Source organism: Oculina patagonica, chromosome 3, assembly GCF_052425735.1.
Source record: "Oculina patagonica isolate OP01 chromosome 3, crgOcupat, whole genome shotgun sequence".
NCBI classification, from domain to species: domain Eukaryota; kingdom Metazoa; phylum Cnidaria; class Anthozoa; order Scleractinia; family Oculinidae; genus Oculina; species Oculina patagonica.
Genome location: NC_135760.1, coordinates 12,280,016 through 12,299,016, shown reverse-complemented (window position 1 = coordinate 12,299,016; position 19,001 = coordinate 12,280,016). Strand labels below are relative to the sequence as shown.

Sequence of the window (19,001 nt, the reverse complement as noted above, 5' to 3'; positions counted from 1 at the left end):
TTGGATCCTTGAAAGAGAGAAGAGGAATGCCTAAAACAAGACAGTCAAATTCAGCCCAAGAAACTTTATTTCCAATGACCATTTATAACTAAATGTACATCAAATCCTAAGACAACTGACAACTTGTAAATATTATAATTAAACACACAACATCCTGAGAGAATGGACAAGTTGTAATATATTACATTATTAAAACTTCATGAGCTTCCTTAATTTAGTTATAATTGTCATAGTACTTCCCCCAAATACCAAATATTCTTTGAAACAGAAGAATATTCGATTCTCAAGAAGTTACATAATTGTAACTATCAACATTTCTAAAACCATTATAGCATTATTTAAAATCACTCAATTTCAAACCACTCACTGTATTAAATCATTTCTTTGCAGTGACAACTGTTAGAAGAATGCACCATTTTGAAATCCAGCGACACAAAATAAATAAACGAGTTTCAATCAATTTTAAAGAAACCCTTTGTGTCACAATTTTGAAATATTATTATTCTTTGTACACTTATTATCATTATTAATACACACAAGATAAATTCACATGCACAAGAGAATAACTGCACAAAAAACCTATTTTACAGGGAGATTTTTAAAGTGTTTATTGAAAACTGTGAACATAAGAATCATTATTTTGTAAAGTGTAATCAGATGTGAGACGAACAAACTACAAACCCCAATTGAATGATATGGTTCAATTTTATCCTTGGTTCAAATTTTTTTCCTTTGTTTTTGGGTATAATAATGAACAATAATGAGTTTAAAACAAAGGAAAATAAAATTTGAACCAAGGATAAAATTAAACCACAATGAATCCTGTAATTGATCCACCATGTGATTCGTTGTGGCACAGGTAGTCAAATTTTAGATTCACACAGTTAAATTCCATTTTGGACAGGAAGAGAGTTGCTAACAATAAATAACAATTGGCTTTTAGTAACTAGATAGTCTGTCCCAGCTCTGACTTGTAACATGCAGCCGCATAACCGTCATAACCAGTCAGTACTTCTGCATGAGGAAACAGTAGTGATTCATATTCTGTCAGGTAAACCTGTCTGCATGTTTTAAAAATTTCCACAAGGAAGACACCTGCTTTGCTTTTCTGGTGTGTACATGATTGTTCTTGATTTTCACGCTGGTTTTATCAGAGTTTTTTGAGAGAGAAGCAGCTGATGCGAAGGTGAGCACACAGTTCACGCACCTAAGAGAGAAGACAATTACTTCTATAAATAATGATATGAACTGGAAGTCAATGTTTATACAAACACTTGGAGAGGTGTCGTCTCATCCCATCCCTGCCACTTAACCAAGTACTGAAAACTTAAGTCTGTTAATTTATTCAGCTCCCCCTTTCCCCAAAAGCAAATTAATTACCAGGTAATTCCGGTTGCTAAACACATGGGTGGAGTAAGGAACTCTTGCCCAAAGGACAAGCTGGAAAATTCATTTTCTTTGCACTATGAACAACTAAGCAGGTCAACTTTCCTGCTGTAAGTCTTCCTTACATTTACCTGGTTTCTCATATACATACATATATACATACATACATACATACAATTTAATTGCGCTCCCTAAAAGGGCTTTTCAGCAGCAATGTAAAAAAAAAAATACAAGTAAACGAAAGTTAATTACAAACTATTTACAATAAAAATTCATAATAGAAATTAAAAAAAAAAATAAAAATAGTACAATAGTTCTAAGTTAATTTAAAACTTAATTTTAAATTAAAAAATCTAAAAAATTGAATGCTAAATAGTGGAATCCCAATTTCTCAAACCTCCAAAATGAATGAAAATTGAAAAGTTTTCGAGAAACAGTGGAACATAATGTTCAACTAAGAGAGGGAAATGGATTTTGGTTCAAGTTATCATGATGTTCGACAAATCAGGATTCCACTGTCAATAAAAGACAGGTCAGTGAATTGGTTGCCCCTTTATTTAAATGTATTTTTTAAACAAAATCTAGTAAATTTTCTACTCACCAAAAATATACCATAGTGGACATGAGAAACAGCTACTGCTGCAGTGTAGAAAATGAGAATTCCAACTTCTAATTCAGTCGATCTTATAAACGGCACAATAGGCACCCAGATAAACAGGGGATAAAACATTGCATTGACGGCTTGGCAGCGCACGTTGGCCATTGTACTCACAATCAGCCGGCACTGAAAGAAATAACAAATCCAGTGTAGCTAATTAGGTTAAAGTAGTTTTTCATGATTGTAATCTATGATCGGTTAAATATCTGAAAAGAAGGGGGTGAATAGGTTGGCAGATCGATGGACTTGACAGCACACAGATTGTGGATTTTGCGATACATTGAGGGGATTCAAGGATCCTGAAAATACATTCTCAAACTCATTAATAATTCATCAAGTTGAAACAAAGAAAATTATAACCGTGACGGTGGTTTGGAAACCCGATCTTAATTAGCATAGATTTTTACGATTTTATTTCTCCGTTTACTCCGTAGTTTTTGTTTCGATCGAGAACTCAGAAGATATATCAAACACTCGAGACAGTGTTCCATCGGCTATCCAAACAACTCGAATTTCGTCAAAAACTGCGCGTCGTATTTTCAACTCTCTTCTCGGTGTTTGGATATCCCGATGAAACACTGCCTCTCATGTTTGATATATTACGTGAATCATGGATAAGTTGAGAATTTTGGACCAAATTCCGAACTCTTCATGTCAGGAAGTTCGGGTGGTGGATACTATTAAATGGAGTTTGGATCACTTTTGGTCGCCGGTCTACATTAAAAAAAAAAAAAAAAAAACCCGCGAAACTTGAAGAAAAAACGAATATGGATCCGGTATGTTGCCAAAATTGTCGCAAGAACAAGCAATGAAATGACACTCTTAAAAAACGGGCATAATTAACAACATTTACTGCCCATTATAGTGAAACTGTACCGCACAAAGTTTTCAAGTAATGCTGATTTGGATGTAAACAAAACTAGTGGCAGATTGACAGATTTGACCAAAAATTAGTACAGATCCCTGGATTTCCGTACCTCTGTTCATGAAAAATTGAATTCCCTAGTACAAGAATCTGGATTTATCTAGCTAAAAGGAAGGCTATAGCTACTCATGTTGGACCAGAAACCTAGAGTTTGGCAAACTGTGCAAACCATGAAAATACTTTCCTAAAAGTGACAAGGAATTGGCCATGTTTTAAAAATAGTTTTCCGATAAAAACAAGCATCTTACCGTCATGTTAGAGAAAACAATTCCAGTAGCTGTGAAAAATAGACGTGGCTGAATCTGGAGAATGTCGGCAGGAGATAAGATGGCCCAGGCACAAAACAGGAATACCATTAAAGAAAATGACAACAGAGGAACAAGACCCTCAAGGAAAGGTAGGTCACGGTCTGTTTTGGAAACATGAGCCCTGTGTGATAAGTAGGAAAATATAATTTTTAACTGCACACAACAAAGTTAGTTTTCAATATACATTAAACTAAATTTTCTGATCTGATAATTCTAAATTCCCCTCACTTTCAATGCATTTTCTCCTTCAGACAGTGTTACAAGAGTGTTGGTTTATATTGTTTGCCACCCTCTTAAGATTCCTTCCATACAAAAAAAGGTCCAAATCCTAACCCAAGCCAATTATGATTATTTAGAACTGAACATTTCTTACAACAAAAGGATGAAGAACATACTCTCCTGTACTCACATGTATAAGTTGTACAATGTCATAGCAAGCGTAAGGATAAGGGAGCTTCCTGCAAGGACATCAAAATACACATCTTAAATCCAAATGTTGACCATTATAGAATACCATGACTAAATATTATAGACAATTTACAAAAAATGATGGTACAATAGACTGACTGTTGCATGCAAGTAGGAAGTCTATAATATGTAAAAAGAAAGAGTTATACGTACCATAAACTGACCACCGAAACACAAAACATAAAGGGAAACCTTCCATTAATTGAATTTTCCATAAGTCCACTCCATAGTAAAATGTTAAAAGGTATACAAATGCAATGGCCTAAAAGAAATTGAAATTAAATAATGTGGTAATTTGTACATGTTTAGACCCCGGCCAGTGCTCAACCCAAACGCCTTGATTAGGAGTCTAACCATCAGGTAATAGACCCTTTGCATAAATGGCGTCTTCATTTGAATAACAATACATATACATCCTTAGCCTCACATTCACGTAAAAAATCCTTTGTCTAAAAACACCCACACGAGGCTAAGGATGTACATAGTATTGTTATTCAAATTTGGGCGCCATAGTCAGGTGCCCAGGAGTCCAAAATGTGACACCCACGGGCATTTTTGTCTGATTTTTGGCAACATTGCTATTTTTATTAAATCGAGTACGCTGATTTCGAAAATCAATGTTGCCAAGCTTAATTCTCGCGTTAAGATGATGTTTTGATGCATTTAATTATGACGTCATAGTCCAAATAAGGAATTTTCTTTCCTTTAGCTATTTTAAGCATAATACATCCAGAAATTCATTTAAAGCATTGTTAGTGTGCTGTAAAAATGATTTCAAGAATTTTCTGAGAGTTTTTACGCTGTTTCTGTGAAAATCAAGCCCTTCATTGACAATTGACCACGCCCTCTTAAACAAAATTCACCATATCGCGGGAACCTTATCACGGGTGTAGTTTTGTTATTTTGTCAAAGAACAAATGCGATATTTGTATTAACAAATCGCTATAGTTGCAATAAGAAAGAAAAATATGGTCGTTGTGCCACGCTGAAGCTAAGAGCTAGCGAGCATCAAGAATGACGCCATTACAATTTTCATATATCGAGTTTCCCTTGTTTCAGCATTTCGTTTAAGTTTTGTGGTAAACTAAATGAAAATAACATCATAGTTAATGTCGTAATATATTATCGTTGTTTTAGTTAGAGATAAAACTTAATTGATTGTCTTGTATATTGCTGAATCTAACTTATTTCACAATGCACTTTGTCTGTTATAGGCTCATGATAAAGACTTTGGTTGAACGCATGTAAAATTAACAAATTTAAAATGATCATAACATTGCTCCTTGCTTTCAGGTTTAAATCTGTCTATAATATTTTTAATCAATATCGGTAAATATTTTTAATATATCTTCTGAACTTTTTTAAAAACACTGAACTAATATTGCTTTTTAAACAAGTTTCTTAAAAGCGCTTTAGCGCAGGTTGATATAGCAATTAGCGTCGGTCTTGGTGCATCCAAACAGCCCAGTGCACATGGCATGCGTTTATCTAAATTCATAGCGAAGAGGCACATATATAGCCAGTGGTCAGATCGGATTTCATACATTCAACAAATAAACGTTTTCTGCGGAGGTATTAGTGTCAGCTTTGAGGACATCTTCGCCGACCGAGAAGAGAAGAACAAATTTTTCTGTGATAACTCTCCACAGATGAAAGAGGTGCTGTTACAGCCGGTGATGGTGTGAGATGGTAACAATGAACTTGAAGAGTTATTAGGAAGATTTGCTGAGACATCCTCTAAAGTTATTTACGTTAGATTCTCTGAAGTTCCTGCCCATATCCACACTGTTGACAAGAGCTTAGCGCGATCGATGTGCCAGGAGAAGTAACAGCAAGTCTGTGCCTCGAGTGGAAACTATAATGTTGTCGACATGCCCGCTATGACTGACTGCATAACGAACAAACTTCTTATCGGCTTCCTCTTGGTTGGATCTCAAAAAGGCTACATCTAGGCCAGAATCTGAGCAGAATCCACTTCGTACGAAAAACCACCAGATATACTACGATTGCAGAGTCAGTGCCTGCGAGATAAGTTCATCTGAGAGAATCCGTGCAAAGTCCGCTTTGTTGTCTCCTAGTGCCAAAAATGCTCGCCACTTCATCGGCCGCAACTGAACCTCTCTTACGTACTTCAATGACTCTGCTCACAGGCCGCGCCGTGTTCTCGGAGCGTCGACTTCTTGTCGTTGCTTTTATGGAGTGCCTCCCATCGAGTAACACATCAATCCTCTGGTATCCAGGACCTTTCCGTAAAACAGTGTTTACGTAACATTTCGCAAACCCACCGAAAGCATTTGCATTTTTTTTGGTTTGCCAATAGCTGCCACCATAATTAGTATGCTGCCACCGAAGAACAAACTGACTCTAGGCACTTGACCTTTTCTTCTGAGAACGTCTTCTAAAATTGACTTGTTTCACACTTGTGGGGTTCATTTCTGCGAGAAACAGTGGCACCGGCATTATACCTCAGATGCTACAATATGGCTTGCATGTTTATCTCGCGCCTGCCTTCATACACCGTGACTAGACAACATAGAATACTCTGGTTTCCATGCAAATTTAAAGTCTTTCTCTTTTTGCGGCTAGTTGCAGCACTTTTAACTTCATAAAGGCTGGCAAATAGAGGTGGATTATTCTTGCGAACAGGGTCTCGAAAGTTTGTCTTCCATCCCTTCTTCCCGTTCCCGTTCTTCCTCTCTGTCTGAAGATAGTAGCCTCCATTCCACGAATCGTTCAAGCTGAGTCTGTCCAATCGAAAGATCTTGTTTTATTTCTAGAGTCACGAGATCTTTCTTGACAATTTTTTGCAATGTCTCATTTGTCCGTGACAAGAACAACCCGGATTTTGTTGTGTGGAATGTACAGAATTCTCAGCTTTATTATCTTGCTTCTGTCTCTCCTTGCCACTCTCTTTGTGGATAAAAGCAGTCGTTATGGTGTATGTCAAACATCGCTGATGTTTGTGGAGCAATTCAGTTACTACTTTTTATTAATACAAGAATCACATTCATTTTTAAACAAAATGTTAACACTACACCCGTGATAAAGTGATTTTTATGAGAGGGCGTGGTCAATTCCCACAAGACGGCTTGATATTCATAGAAACGGTATAAAAACTATCAGAAAATTCTTAAAATCATTTTACAGTATACTAATAATGTTTTGAACGAACTTCTGGATGAATTGAGCTTAAAATAGCTAAAGGAAAGAAAATTCCTTATTTGGACCATGACGTCATAATTAAATGCATCAAAACATCATCTTAACGCAAGAATTAAGCTTGGCAACATTGATTTTCGAAATCAGCGTACTCGATTTAGTACAAATGGCTATGTTGCCAAAAATCAGACAAAAATGCCCGTGGGTGTCACATTTTGGACTCCTGGGCACCTGACTACCATTTATGCAAAGGGTCTATTGATCACACCTACTAGACTACAAAACATCCAACCTGCATCACTAGAACATCTCTTTTAAATCTGACCTAATTGTGCATATTATAAAAGTACACAGTATCATGCAATATTACACAGTGCAGTGTGTAGTTTTCCTTAGCTAATAGCATGCTAAAGAACTTACTATCTGACTAGCATCGTATGTCCACGGCAAGAATAAAGTCCCAGTGTTGTATTTTTCCCAGTGTGCCATGTAAAATCCTGCCAAACAAGCTAACATCAGTCGGTAAAGTTCCCACAGAGATACACTGTGAGGCCCCTGACCAAAGAGTGAAAACAAACTAATGGGAATGAGAAATGCTGCCGAGCTGTCCAGGCCGTGATCAAACAATTCACCAAGAGGAGAGCTGAAAAAAAGGGGAAAAGGTGTTAATGTCTCCAGTAAATATAAATGCCCCGCCACCCTTCTGAAAATTTCAGTTTAGCCTGTCCTTAAAAATTTTGGCAGGATGAAACCCTCTTTCTCCTTGGAATTTCCAACAACCATTCTTGGGGTGGGAATGAATATTTTCTGGTACTCCACAAGTACATAAAATTCAACAAGGTACAAAGAAGATATTTTATTTCTTCTAGGCCATTGATTTTGAGGAAAAAAGTTAAAGAGATGATGTTACCTGCTATTGGTTCTGCGAGCCTGTTTACCATCGCAGCCATCAAATGTGTGAGCAAGAAAGTGTGCTATGGCAAAGACAAGCCACCACAAAGATGGCAACCTTTTGCTCTCATCTGGATCACCTGCTGCAGTGAAATGAGGATCGTAATAACACGTAACGGCATAGATCAGGAACAGAAGAGACCAACCACTGAATGTGAGAACATTTGGTGCCAGCCACCTGGGAAAGAACTGAAAAAAAAAAAATACACTTGATGAACCTATCATTACGATAACAGGTGAAAATGGGACAATAATAACTAATACTAGGGGAAAATGCTTTGATTGGCAAGATTTCCGCACAGGACCCTACATTAATTATGCATACAATTTTCTGACTGATTCGTTCTTTTCATGATTGCTGTTTATGTATAGTGATAGTATGAAATAGTTGCATACATAATTAATGTAGGGGGCTGTGCGGAAATCTTTCCCTTTGATTTACCATGGAATCACACAAATAATAAATATGTAAAAGAAATATCTAGCAATAAGTAGGGGGAATTAGATTTTTATCTTTAGATTTTAAGAATAAATCATTCCAAGATGGCTTGCCAACAAAACCACTGTCATGAAATGAAGACCGATCAAAGTTCAAAGAAAAAAAATGTTTATCAAGTAGGATTACATAGCCTAGAATCAAAGGTCATTATAAAACCGTATTGCCCATTTCAAAGCAATATCACGACCACAGGCAGCTGTTTTATGCGAACACAAATTATAGATACAAGTAACAACTGATCAACACGACATGATCATCCCTGACCAGCCCCTCACGGGATCAAATCTGTTAAACATGCCACTCCCCAAAGTCGCGGATTGGCGCTGTAGTTTGATCAGCACTCGTCGCTCTGGTCGGTTTCTTGTACGATTTCCTGTCCGTTAGTTTCTCGACATTTAAAACAGAGCATCTACAGAATTACCACATGTAAATGATTCTGTACAGCTGTGTTACCGGCATACAAATTACATCTTGCATGCAAATACTACGCCGGGTACGTACAAAAGCCGCTGCACAAACTTCGTATTTTTATGAATTAACCCTTACCTCCACAACAAAGTTCCAGAATGGATGCGTCAGGTAGTTCGACAGAGGTGAAGTATCTTCCGATTTGTACTAAATAAAAATAAAAAAGTTATGAGAATGCAACAGATTTCAAAGAACTTTCAAACTTGTGTTGACCGACCGACTAGACGATCATGGGTGTTACCTTGTATTTGTCAAAACCCCTTAGCTCTTCAGCCGATAAATAAATTCCCTTCATCCTGTCCAAGTCTGTAGCATGCAGTCTATGAAACGAAGGGGATTTGTCCTTTAAAGAGGACAGATCTTTCGAATCAGGAGGCATGTTCACCCGGCCAGAAGGCTGATCTATTTTGGGCGAAATGTGCTACAGCTTGCTTGCGCGCGTTGGACACTGGGACTTGCTCCTCGAACCACATCACGCCACATTCGCGCGTGGGCGTGCGACTCGCAACACACACGCGTGTTATCCTCGCACCAAATTATCGCTGTAAAATATCTTTTCGCCCTTCCAACACCTTTAACCTTATGCATCTTTTTCACGAAGAAGCTATTTATAACAAATTCAATGATTATACTTTTTTAACACTTGCAGCTTGGTCTTTCAAATTAACTTTGCCATAGAACGCGCCCGCAGATAGACAGTTCAGCAGCAATACCAAAACAGGAAGTTCGACGCATCTTGCCCGCGAGTTTTGTGACTCATTTTGTAAGATCAAAAATTTTAATCTGCACAGAAGAGAAGCTAAACCTCGTGGTCACCAATCTTATTAGCATTATCTTTTTCTCCAAAAAGTATGGGAGCGTACTTGCCGAAACCGAAAACGGAGAAGATCTCTGATAGCAACGAAAACGGAAAAGTAAGCTATGGCGTGTCTTGTATGCAGGGATGGCGAGTCACGATGGAGGTGAGTTTGAACCGCAAATTATTAAAGTTGTTCCACCTTGTATATAAAGCGAAATATTGATTTTAGTTATCTTTTATTCATCATTGACACCAACTCTTCGTCTAATTGGCTTCAATACTCAACATCTCGTGAAATTTCATTGCGGTTGTTCAACGTTAACTTGTGGATCGACCAGTACGCACGTAATGACTGGCGAAACAAAATTGACAAAGTCCATTTCGATGATTTTTTTTCTGCCGCACAAGCAGTTTTGTTTATTTATATGACACGGCTAAGGGTTGTACCAGTTAATTGTGGGCCGTGGCAGATGTTTTCAAATATACCTTCTACAGCTTGGAGTTCAAAAAATAAAACCAAGCATTTTCTACTCTGTGATCAAGAAAAATTGAGAGAAAAACAGGTTATAGCTAACTAGATTATATTTAATTCGAGTTCGACATCTTTACAGCAGTGCTTAGCAACAGTACTGTAAAACTTCGAGTACATTCTTTGCATGCATGAAATCCTACATTAGCTAATATTATACAGTACCATCCAGAGCTAGAAAGTTTTGTTTTAACAATATGTACCCAGATTAGATGACTAGTTATTTATCATGTGGCTATACCAACATGGTTATGATGTAACTTTATATTCTTCCTTAATGAAATTAACTTGAGAATGGTCACTGTGTAAACCTTTGCCTGTGACTCAGTTTCTTGAGTTAATTTTCTCTAAATTTGTTAAAGTGTTTGTATCAGGCAGTGTAATTCAATACCGCCTGGTGGATGTGCAGAACAGATGTTTTCGTTTGTCAGTATTGTTGGGTCACTGAAATCCTTACCCTGTTTGAATTGGACAAAATTGTTTCATTTCCTGCTCTATTTAGACGGCATAATGTGTTTAGAGATCTTGTACATGTATAAGTTGACAATCAAGATCAACACTCTTATAGCAGAATGCCTTGTTAGAGGGGGGAGGAGGTTTCTCGGTTATAAGCAGGAATTCCAATCACACTGCTCTGACATTGTTGCCAAAACTTATGTGCGTTGGTAATTCATTCTAAATGGTCTTTTCAAGCGCTATTGCTTGACAGGTGTTACTCAGTCAGGTCCTCAAACAAGGTGTAAAATTTCTGCTGTCATTAAAATAATTATCATACGGACTTAGTGTTAACTTTGATTCATTTTTTACAGGATGCACATACATGTATGCTGGATTTCGATGACAGTGCCACACTGTTTGCAGTTTATGATGGTCATGGAGGTAAAGTGACAAAGCGTCTATTAGTGGCACTTATGTGATTTTTCCTTTTGCTGCTACTAAACATCAGCACAATTCACCACACAGTTATATGGCCAAGAAACAACGAAACCTGACCCTGGCTAATAACGTCCTAACTGCTGACGACACATTTTTTTTTCAGTTAAATTATCATTAAAGGAGCTACACAGTGGTTTTGGCAACCTGTACCGGGCCGCAATCTGTGATATTGTAGCGCTTAGGGTAGCTGGTTGCTGTGTTTTTTTCATTGCTGTCTTACAATTTAAAATGTTTTATGGTGGAGAATTGGAAAGCTGCGAAATGATCATCACATTATCACTATTTTGAATCTGTGACCTAAACCAACAGGACCAATGGTAATACATTTACGTTAGCGTGCTTGCCTCCGAGTCGAACGGCCCGGGTTCGAGGCCTGGCCGGGGCGCTGCTTTGTGTTCTTGGGCAAGACACTTTACTCTCACAGTGCCTCTCTCCACCCAGGTGTATAAATGGGTACCGAGCGAATTAACTGCTGGGGGGTAACCCTGCATGGACTAGCCTCCCATCCAGGGGGGAGTAGCAATACTCCTAGTCGCTTAATGCTACGGAAACCGGGATAAGCTCCGGCCTGTATGGGCCACTAGGCTCGAAGCAGACTTTACCTAACCTCAATTAATGCTTAAAATCACTTATTGCATTGCTGACTCAGGTTCAGAAGTAGCCAAGTATGTAGCAAATCACCTCCCAGGAGTACTGAAGAACACAGAGAGTTACAAGAAAGGAGAATTCAAACAGTCAATGGTTGACTCATTCTTAGAAGTGGACCAGATTATCATCAGTGACGAGGTTGGTGATGATGAATGGCAATTTTCTCCTTACAATAACAATACATTATCAAGCGGATACATGACAAAAATAATTAATTTTCAAAATAAAAAAATAAAAAGACCCTCGGAGCAAGGACTAGAACCAACAACAAACTCAACCCACATATGACGCCAGGTCTGGGAATCAAACCCGGGCCACATTGGTGGGAAGCGAGCGCTCTCACCACTGCACAATCCCCGCTCCCCAAGATCACAGATCTTGTCTTGATTTACCACAGAGTTCTTTCTTCTTACTTTTAAGGAAATAATATATCATGTGACAACAAGTAAGGGAACCTTTACTTGGTTATTTCTGAAAAGTAATTTTTTGCAGTGATTAATAAAGTCTTATCATTATCATCGTCATCATCATCATCATTATTTACTTAATTTTTAAGGGATGAATTATTTATTATCCCACTCAACCTAAAAATAAATGTGGAGTAGAGCCATTCAGATTTCCTTTTCTTTCCTTTATTCAAGACATTGAATAACGATCATGGCAGCCTCCGTGGCAATGTCTTTGAGGTGATCTTGGCTGGTGCTCAGATATACCTGCTGATGAGTGTTTATATAAACATTATCAAAATAATTATCACTAGTTATTAGTGGTATTTAAAATCAACAACTGGGCCACTTAAATTCCTTAATTACATTTTATGATTCTTTGGCACATGTAAAAACCTTCCTTTTATGGCCATTTTCAACAGGACTTTTTTGCCCTCAAAACATTGTAAAGCCAATGTTTTTTTTCCTGTTTTCCAGGGTCTTGCAGAGTTGAAGGAAATAGCAGGAGTTGACAAGGATCAAGATGAGGAAGAAGATCTGGGGTTGTTAGAGCAAGAGGCTACAATGCCGCTACATGAACTGTTAGCTAAGATGAAAGAGGTTTGTAAACCTGATTGAAATTCTCTGTTGTTAACAGGCAGGGACGTAGCTATGATTTGAAACTGGTGGAAATTTCTTTGCTATAGGTGGGTACAAGTCATGAAAAGGGCTTCAAAACTTTCCCAATTTCCCCATTTCCCAGACTTTGTAGGTAGTAAAATCTGTGCAACAGATGGGGTTATTTTACCCAGCTCCTGGCTTTAATCTACATCTCTGTAACAGGAAGTGTAGATGTTATCGAACATGAAAATGCCACACTTGCTCAGCATTCTTGATTCTCCACGCAGCTCAGTTTGCAATTCATAAGCATCCCAAGTTGTTTTCACCCAAGAAAAGGTTCAAAGTTTGTCTTTAGAGCCTGATACATAGTGAAAATATGGCCTTTACATACATCACATCTGCATTTCATTTTTTTTATTGTAGCTGTTACTAAGAATTAAAATTATATCACTGTTTTTCTGTCATTACTGTATGATAGTAAATGGGAAGAAACTCTCTTTTCTCTGACACACGTGATATTTTTTACAATACTTGCAGATGAAGAAGGCGTTAGCAGGAGGTGATGAAGAGGGTGTGGAGTACTGGTCAGAAGAAGAAGATGATGATGATGATGATGATAATGACAAGAAAAATAAAGATAAAGAACAAAGTGCTGATAAACAAAATAAAAATGGTAAATATTACTGTGGAGCCCACCTGAAAGAATGGAAAGCTAAAGAACAAATTCTATGAAATATAGTGGACATATACATACAGTGTGGGAGGGGCGGTAACCTAATGGTTAGTGTGCTGGACTCCTGATCGAGCAGTCTGGGTTTGAGACCTGGCCGGGGCACTGCATTGTGTTCTAAGACAAAACACTTTACTCTCATAGTGCCTCTCTTTACCCAGGTTAAAAATGGCAACCGATGAATTTACTGCTGGGGGTAACCATGCGTTGAACTAGCATCCCATCCAGGGGGGAGTAGAAATACTCCTAGCTTGATTAAAAATATAACACAAACAGCGGTGATAAACATTATGAATCGCAAAACTTGACGTCGCTGCTATACACATCGTAACTAGGTCATCCTCGCTGGGACTGTGACAATGTTACGGGAAACAACGGTGCATGGAACTGAACACGGCCCTCACTAATCGACCATCAATCAGCTATGCTGATCAAAAACACAGGCCATAACATCAAGGATATTAATCCTCGCGTCAGGCAAAACTGACCTCCACTGCAAGATTAAAGAGACCTTATACATTAATGAACTACAACCTTCTTTAAATGCCAATGTCGGCAGTGAGAGGTTGTTACTTTATTAACCAAAATGGAAATATTAAGTTACTGCTGTTAGATCAATTGTCACAGTCTCGGTTCCAGACCCCTTTCATACAATATATTAATATTGCAAAAAAATTTAACGGTCATTTTACCACAACATTCTCTGCTCCATCACAAGCTTTAATAATGACCCCTGCCTTCACATTTTAAAGCACTTTTTTAAGGAACAGTCCAATATGTTTACGGTAATATCCCAGTTGTCAATAGCCTGCGAATGCAGACGTATTCCGAGAAACGACAGCTGGAAATATTTCTGCATTCACATGCTAAGTTGTCAAATGAACTCATTATTTTTTTAGGTACAAAGAACGGCAAAGAAGAGAAGGTTAAGGAAAATGGTTCTGAAAATGGAGAGGGAAGTTCTATGTCTAACATGAACTCCACAAATGAGAGAACAAATGATAATAAGGAGAAGAAGGATGGAGAATCAGAGAGCGACAACACGAAAGATGAAAAACCACAAAGAGAAGAGGCAGAGACCAGTCAAGCAGGAAAGGTGGAAGAAAATAATAAAGATGATGAGAAGATTGCTGATGTTAAAGATGATAATAGTGACGAGGATGAGGAAGAAGATGATGAGGATGATGAGGACGACGACGACGATGATGATGATGATGACGATGATGATGACGATGAACAAGATGGCATTGAAAATGAAGGATTTCAAAGCTCAGATGAGGTGGGTAGTATTAAAGTAACCATTATTTTGCATGCATTACAAAGGGTACTGTTATCTAGCTCCAAAAATGCACATAAATCACAGAGGAAACCAAAAATAATAATCGTTTGGTTTGTAGAAGAGTACTTGACAGAGGTCAGGAACTGTTACTGATTAGGATGTGATAATGACCAGAGAAGTATGGAAAAATGTGGAAATATGCAGCTCGTGGCATTTTGCAAAATTCTCTATGCAATTACTTTTGAAGAAATTATACTTTCCGCTGTTTAGTTCATAAAAGTTTGTACCATAAACCTTTGTATTTCATAGAACGAGAGAGCTTGTCCTGTATTAAGTTTTGAACAAATACCTGAAATTTGAGAAAGCTGCAAAAATGGAAAAAGAAATTGAGAGTCAAAGGTGTTAACTGTTTGTAGTGTGCGGTAGACATTGCTGCAAGATCGTGACATTAAATTTCAACATTTTTGTTATGACCAGATCTTGGTGGCGGTTGATGGTTGGTTGAACAGGTTCATGGTACATTGATGTTAAATTTATTGATTTTTATCTCACATTTTTTAGGTTGGATATGACAGTGGAACCACAGCGATTGTTGCTTTGTTACACGGCAATCAACTGACTGTAGGCAATGTAGGCGATTCACGTTGTGTGTTGTGTAGGAATGGTATTGCTCTTGAAATGTCCATGGACCACAAACCTGAAGACGAACATGAACTGAATAGAATCCACAAAGCGGGCGGAAAGGTTACATGTGAAGGAAGGGTTAATGGCGGGTTAAACCTATCAAGAGCGTTAGGTATGTTAATGGATTACTTCCATGTTTCATTTCACAGCGTCACGCCACTTTCTCAACCAATCAAAAGTAACACCAACTGAATCAAAAAATTGTGACTCGCTCACGCGCGTTTTTTCAGCGCTTCGTGCCGCCTGCATGTATTAGCTGTAAGTTTTGATTGTACTGACTCTTCTTTGACCTTTTTGTTCGGCTAGAGTCAGCGCTCGAGACTAATTTTTTAACTCACTGGTTTACTGGCCAGTGACATGTCAGATTACGCCAAATCTTTCACTAGTCAGGTATATTGATTTCTATCGCAGTGCTTTTCCGGTCCCCAATGGCTAGTAGGATGAACCTGGTGCCAAACCTAAATTTAGTAGCCTTTGGCTAGTTGGCTACTGTTAGTTTCGAGCCCTGCAGAGTGATAACTTTGGTTTTGGCTTAACCTACGACACTCGCTCTAACAGCTACCGGTAATTCACTGGGATTGTTCTTCACATCGTTGAAGAGTGGGTAAAAACAATCGATTATTGCGCACACTTATTATTTTATTGTACTTGTGTGTTCCTTCATAGACAACCAACGAAATAAGTTGTTAATTTTTTTTTCCAACGCTTGTGCTGACTTTCAGGTGATCATAGCTATAAACTACAATCAGAATTATCCGCTCATGAACAACAGATCACCGCAGTGCCAGATGTTAGACAAACACAACTAACAGAGTAAGCCATAAACAAAAGAACTGTTCAATTGTAATGTTAGTAGAAGCCTGCGTGGCAGGTGTTCACAGAGGAGGAAGAGGAGGAAACTAGAAGCGCGAAATTGAACACTTGCCACGCAAGCAATGTTAGAAGTACCTTATAGATCGGTTTTCACTTGAGTGTCGAAAGTAATTCGCGTTTGCATTGGTTTTGCATTACTACGCTTTGTGATTGGTTTAAAAATCTCGCGCCACTTTCTCAGCCAATCAGGAGTAAAACCACCAATCATGACTCGCTCGCGCACGTTTTCCCGCGCTTTGTGCCGGCTCATGTTTTGCTTCGAGTTTTGATTGGTGTACTAGATTGTCTTAGTTTTTTGTGATTGGCTAGGTGATTACTTTGGTTTTGGTTTTACGACACTCAATTGAAAACTGCTCTATGCAAAGTGAAAAACGTGTTTTAGAAATTATGTCTTAGTATACAATCTTGGTGAAGCCGAAGTTTATTGAATCCCGCCTTGACAGTCCAGCTTTCGGCGCGAAAAACTACTTTGGTAGTAGTGCTGGACCTCTGTTCAACTTTTCTGCCGTGTGGTATTACTGATTCGGTACGTTTGTTTTTTAGGGCTGACGAGTTCATGGTCATCGCTTGTGATGGAATATGGTAAGAAAAATAATTTACGTTGTTAGTTTGTGTTATTCTAGCGTTGTTTTTTAATACCTTTTTCTTTCGTGTGTAAGTGCAAACTTTGATCACTTTTTTATAGCAAAGCTTTGTTTTCTTGAAGGAATGTGAAAGGCAGTCAAGAAGTAGTGGATTTTGTGGCAGACAGACTACGAGAACAGAAAAAGAACAGCGAACTCAATCTTACAAAGATTTGTGAAGAGGTAAACATGCATCCGTCAGTCACGAGTTATTTAATTTTGTGACTGTAGACAATGTTGCAAGCCTGAAATAAGAACAGACCTTGAATGAAGAAAAGTTAATGATCACTGTTTGAAAGTGCAAAGCAGTTTATCTTGTTTGTTCTCGAGGCGGAATGGTATCTTTGACACCATTTGCGAGATGATATTGGTAATTTCAATGGTTTACGTAACTTTTCCCGCGCTTTACGCTTGCCGCGGGCTGCATTCTTTTGCTCACAATTCTGATTGGTCCATTTTACCAATTACGGACTCATGATTGGCTGAGGCTATTTTGGTTACGTAAGCTTTTTTTTTTATAAAATAACGTCATGTTGCTTAGGAACGGCTGCTTTCAGGATGTTTTCTCCTGTAGAATATTACCACACCTGTTCTAACAAACTAACCCAACACCTGTTCTAAAAAACTCTCTTCTAACATATTCTGTCGTTATCTTTACAGTTGCTGGATTCTTGTTTAGCGCCGGACACCACTGGTGATGGGTCTGGCTGTGATAACATGACCTCCATCATAGTGCTGTTTAACTCCAAGTCCGGCGCCCCAACAGATCACAACAACAAAAAGAGGAAACAACAAGAAACAGACATACCGGACGGAGATTTAGCTGACAAACGGATCAAGACGGACGACTCTTAATTTATACTCCCTTATATATAAACATTATACTTTCAAACGTTTGGCCATCCTCGTTCACTGTCAGTTGGTGGTTATGTTTGTGAGATTTTACTTCAAGTGATGGGAGCCATCTTCAGCATCTTGAAAGAACAAAGCATTCTTTTTACCGTCAGACATTATCTTGTAATCCTTCAAGTCCCAACATTATTGACGTTAAATTTTCCCTTACAATTCCAATACATTGTCAAGTAGATTAATCTCCTAGGCGTGTAGCCGCTATTTGGATCGTCACGCACCGCTCGTCACGTTACGCTCCCAGAGAAACGTCGCGTGACCAACCTCGTTACCAAGGGAAAAGCCCTGAGAACGAGGTTGGGCGTGACGACTCAAATAACGGCTGCGAAGGAGACTACAAGTAGACAGGCGATGAGACGAAAGAAATTTCACTATGGGATATTGCCTTGATCAACGACCAGATTCTCGGAATTTATGTTAAAAGAAATGTATTGGAGCCAGTAAGGAGAATTGCTATGTTCATCTTGGGAGTGAAAGGGTTAGAATATATAAGAAGACATTGATGTCAGCAAGCTCAGTTACAAATGACGGAAGCCTGAAGCTTTAAAAGAATGGAACTGCTGTAGAACTTGAAGAATACCCATTTACATTATTTTACGGATTACACAATTAGCCACAAGTGAGCATCTCTGCTCTGTGGGCGTATTTGTGCCGCATCACCACGTAGATCAGTGACATTTGCTTATCTTGATTAGTTATTTATAAATCGTTCTTAACTGTACTGGTTTAGTTATTTGTATTTTTCTCTTCCGGCTTAATATTACTGAACGCTCGAATCGCGTTACCCTAGTACCCAGATCTCACTCTTGTTGTCGAAGTATATCTGAGAAAGAGGTAACAGGGAGGCTCGCATCCTCGGAGACCCAGGGGCAATTAGTGTTGGCGACGGGCAGCTTATCGGGACGACGGGATTTTCGGGCGAACGTTTAAAACAAGAGCGTAACTGTTACGCTCTTGTTTTAAACTTTCGCCCGAAAATCCCGTCGTCCCGATAGGCTGCCCGTCGCCAACACTAATTGCCCCTGGGTCTCCGAGGATGGGAGGCTCGCTACAATGCGTTGCTTTTAATAATAGGGAACTGGACGCCAGTAAAATGTTAAGCGTGTAGCATAGATGCGAAAAT

General features: G+C 38.5%; 2 protein-coding genes across 2 annotated transcripts; one reads left to right on the top strand and one right to left on the bottom strand.

Annotated features, from left to right (window-relative positions):
• Window positions 1–49: 49 nt before the first annotated feature.
• On the bottom strand, window positions 50–9,266 carry LOC144646627 (ethanolaminephosphotransferase 1-like). Its single transcript, XM_078506280.1, has 9 exons — window positions 9,064–9,266; window positions 8,901–8,969; window positions 7,815–8,044; window positions 7,325–7,547; window positions 3,899–4,007; window positions 3,687–3,735; window positions 3,218–3,398; window positions 1,988–2,170; window positions 50–1,207 (listed from the first exon to the last, which is right to left on the bottom strand). Exons 1-9 carry the CDS (start codon window positions 9,199–9,201, stop codon window positions 1,151–1,153), a joined length of 1,239 nt encoding a protein of 412 aa, XP_078362406.1. The 5' UTR covers window positions 9,202–9,266; the 3' UTR covers window positions 50–1,150.
• A 284-nt stretch (window positions 9,267–9,550) lies between these two features.
• LOC144646619 (protein phosphatase 1G-like) lies at window positions 9,551–18,599 on the top strand. Its single transcript, XM_078506269.1, has 11 exons — window positions 9,551–9,784; window positions 10,960–11,029; window positions 11,736–11,872; window positions 12,658–12,780; window positions 13,318–13,453; window positions 14,410–14,789; window positions 15,351–15,585; window positions 16,196–16,286; window positions 16,890–16,928; window positions 17,053–17,152; window positions 17,630–18,599. Exons 1-11 carry the CDS (start codon window positions 9,674–9,676, stop codon window positions 17,822–17,824), a joined length of 1,617 nt encoding a protein of 538 aa, XP_078362395.1. The 5' UTR covers window positions 9,551–9,673; the 3' UTR covers window positions 17,825–18,599.
• Window positions 18,600–19,001: the final 402 nt, after the last annotated feature.

Bases quoted from the DNA above. Each gene is read 5' to 3' on its own strand.
- LOC144646627 (XM_078506280.1), bottom strand. From the start codon at position 9,201: ATGCCTCCTGATTCGAAAGATCTGTCCTCTTTAAAGGACAAATCCCCT. The intron at 4,008-7,324 runs GTAAGTTCTTTA...AATTTCTTTTAG, and splicing joins CATACGATGCTAGTCAGATA to GCCATTGCATTTGTATACCT. The intron at 3,399-3,686 runs GTGAGTACAGGA...CTTATCACACAG, and splicing joins ACATTGTACAACTTATACAT to GGCTCATGTTTCCAAAACAG.
- LOC144646619 (XM_078506269.1), top strand. From the start codon at position 9,674: ATGGGAGCGTACTTGCCGAAACCGAAAACGGAGAAGATCTCTGATAGC. The intron at 13,454-14,409 runs GTAAATATTACT...TTATTTTTTTAG, and splicing joins TGATAAACAAAATAAAAATG to GTACAAAGAACGGCAAAGAA. The intron at 15,586-16,195 runs GTATGTTAATGG...GCTGACTTTCAG, and splicing joins AAACCTATCAAGAGCGTTAG to GTGATCATAGCTATAAACTA.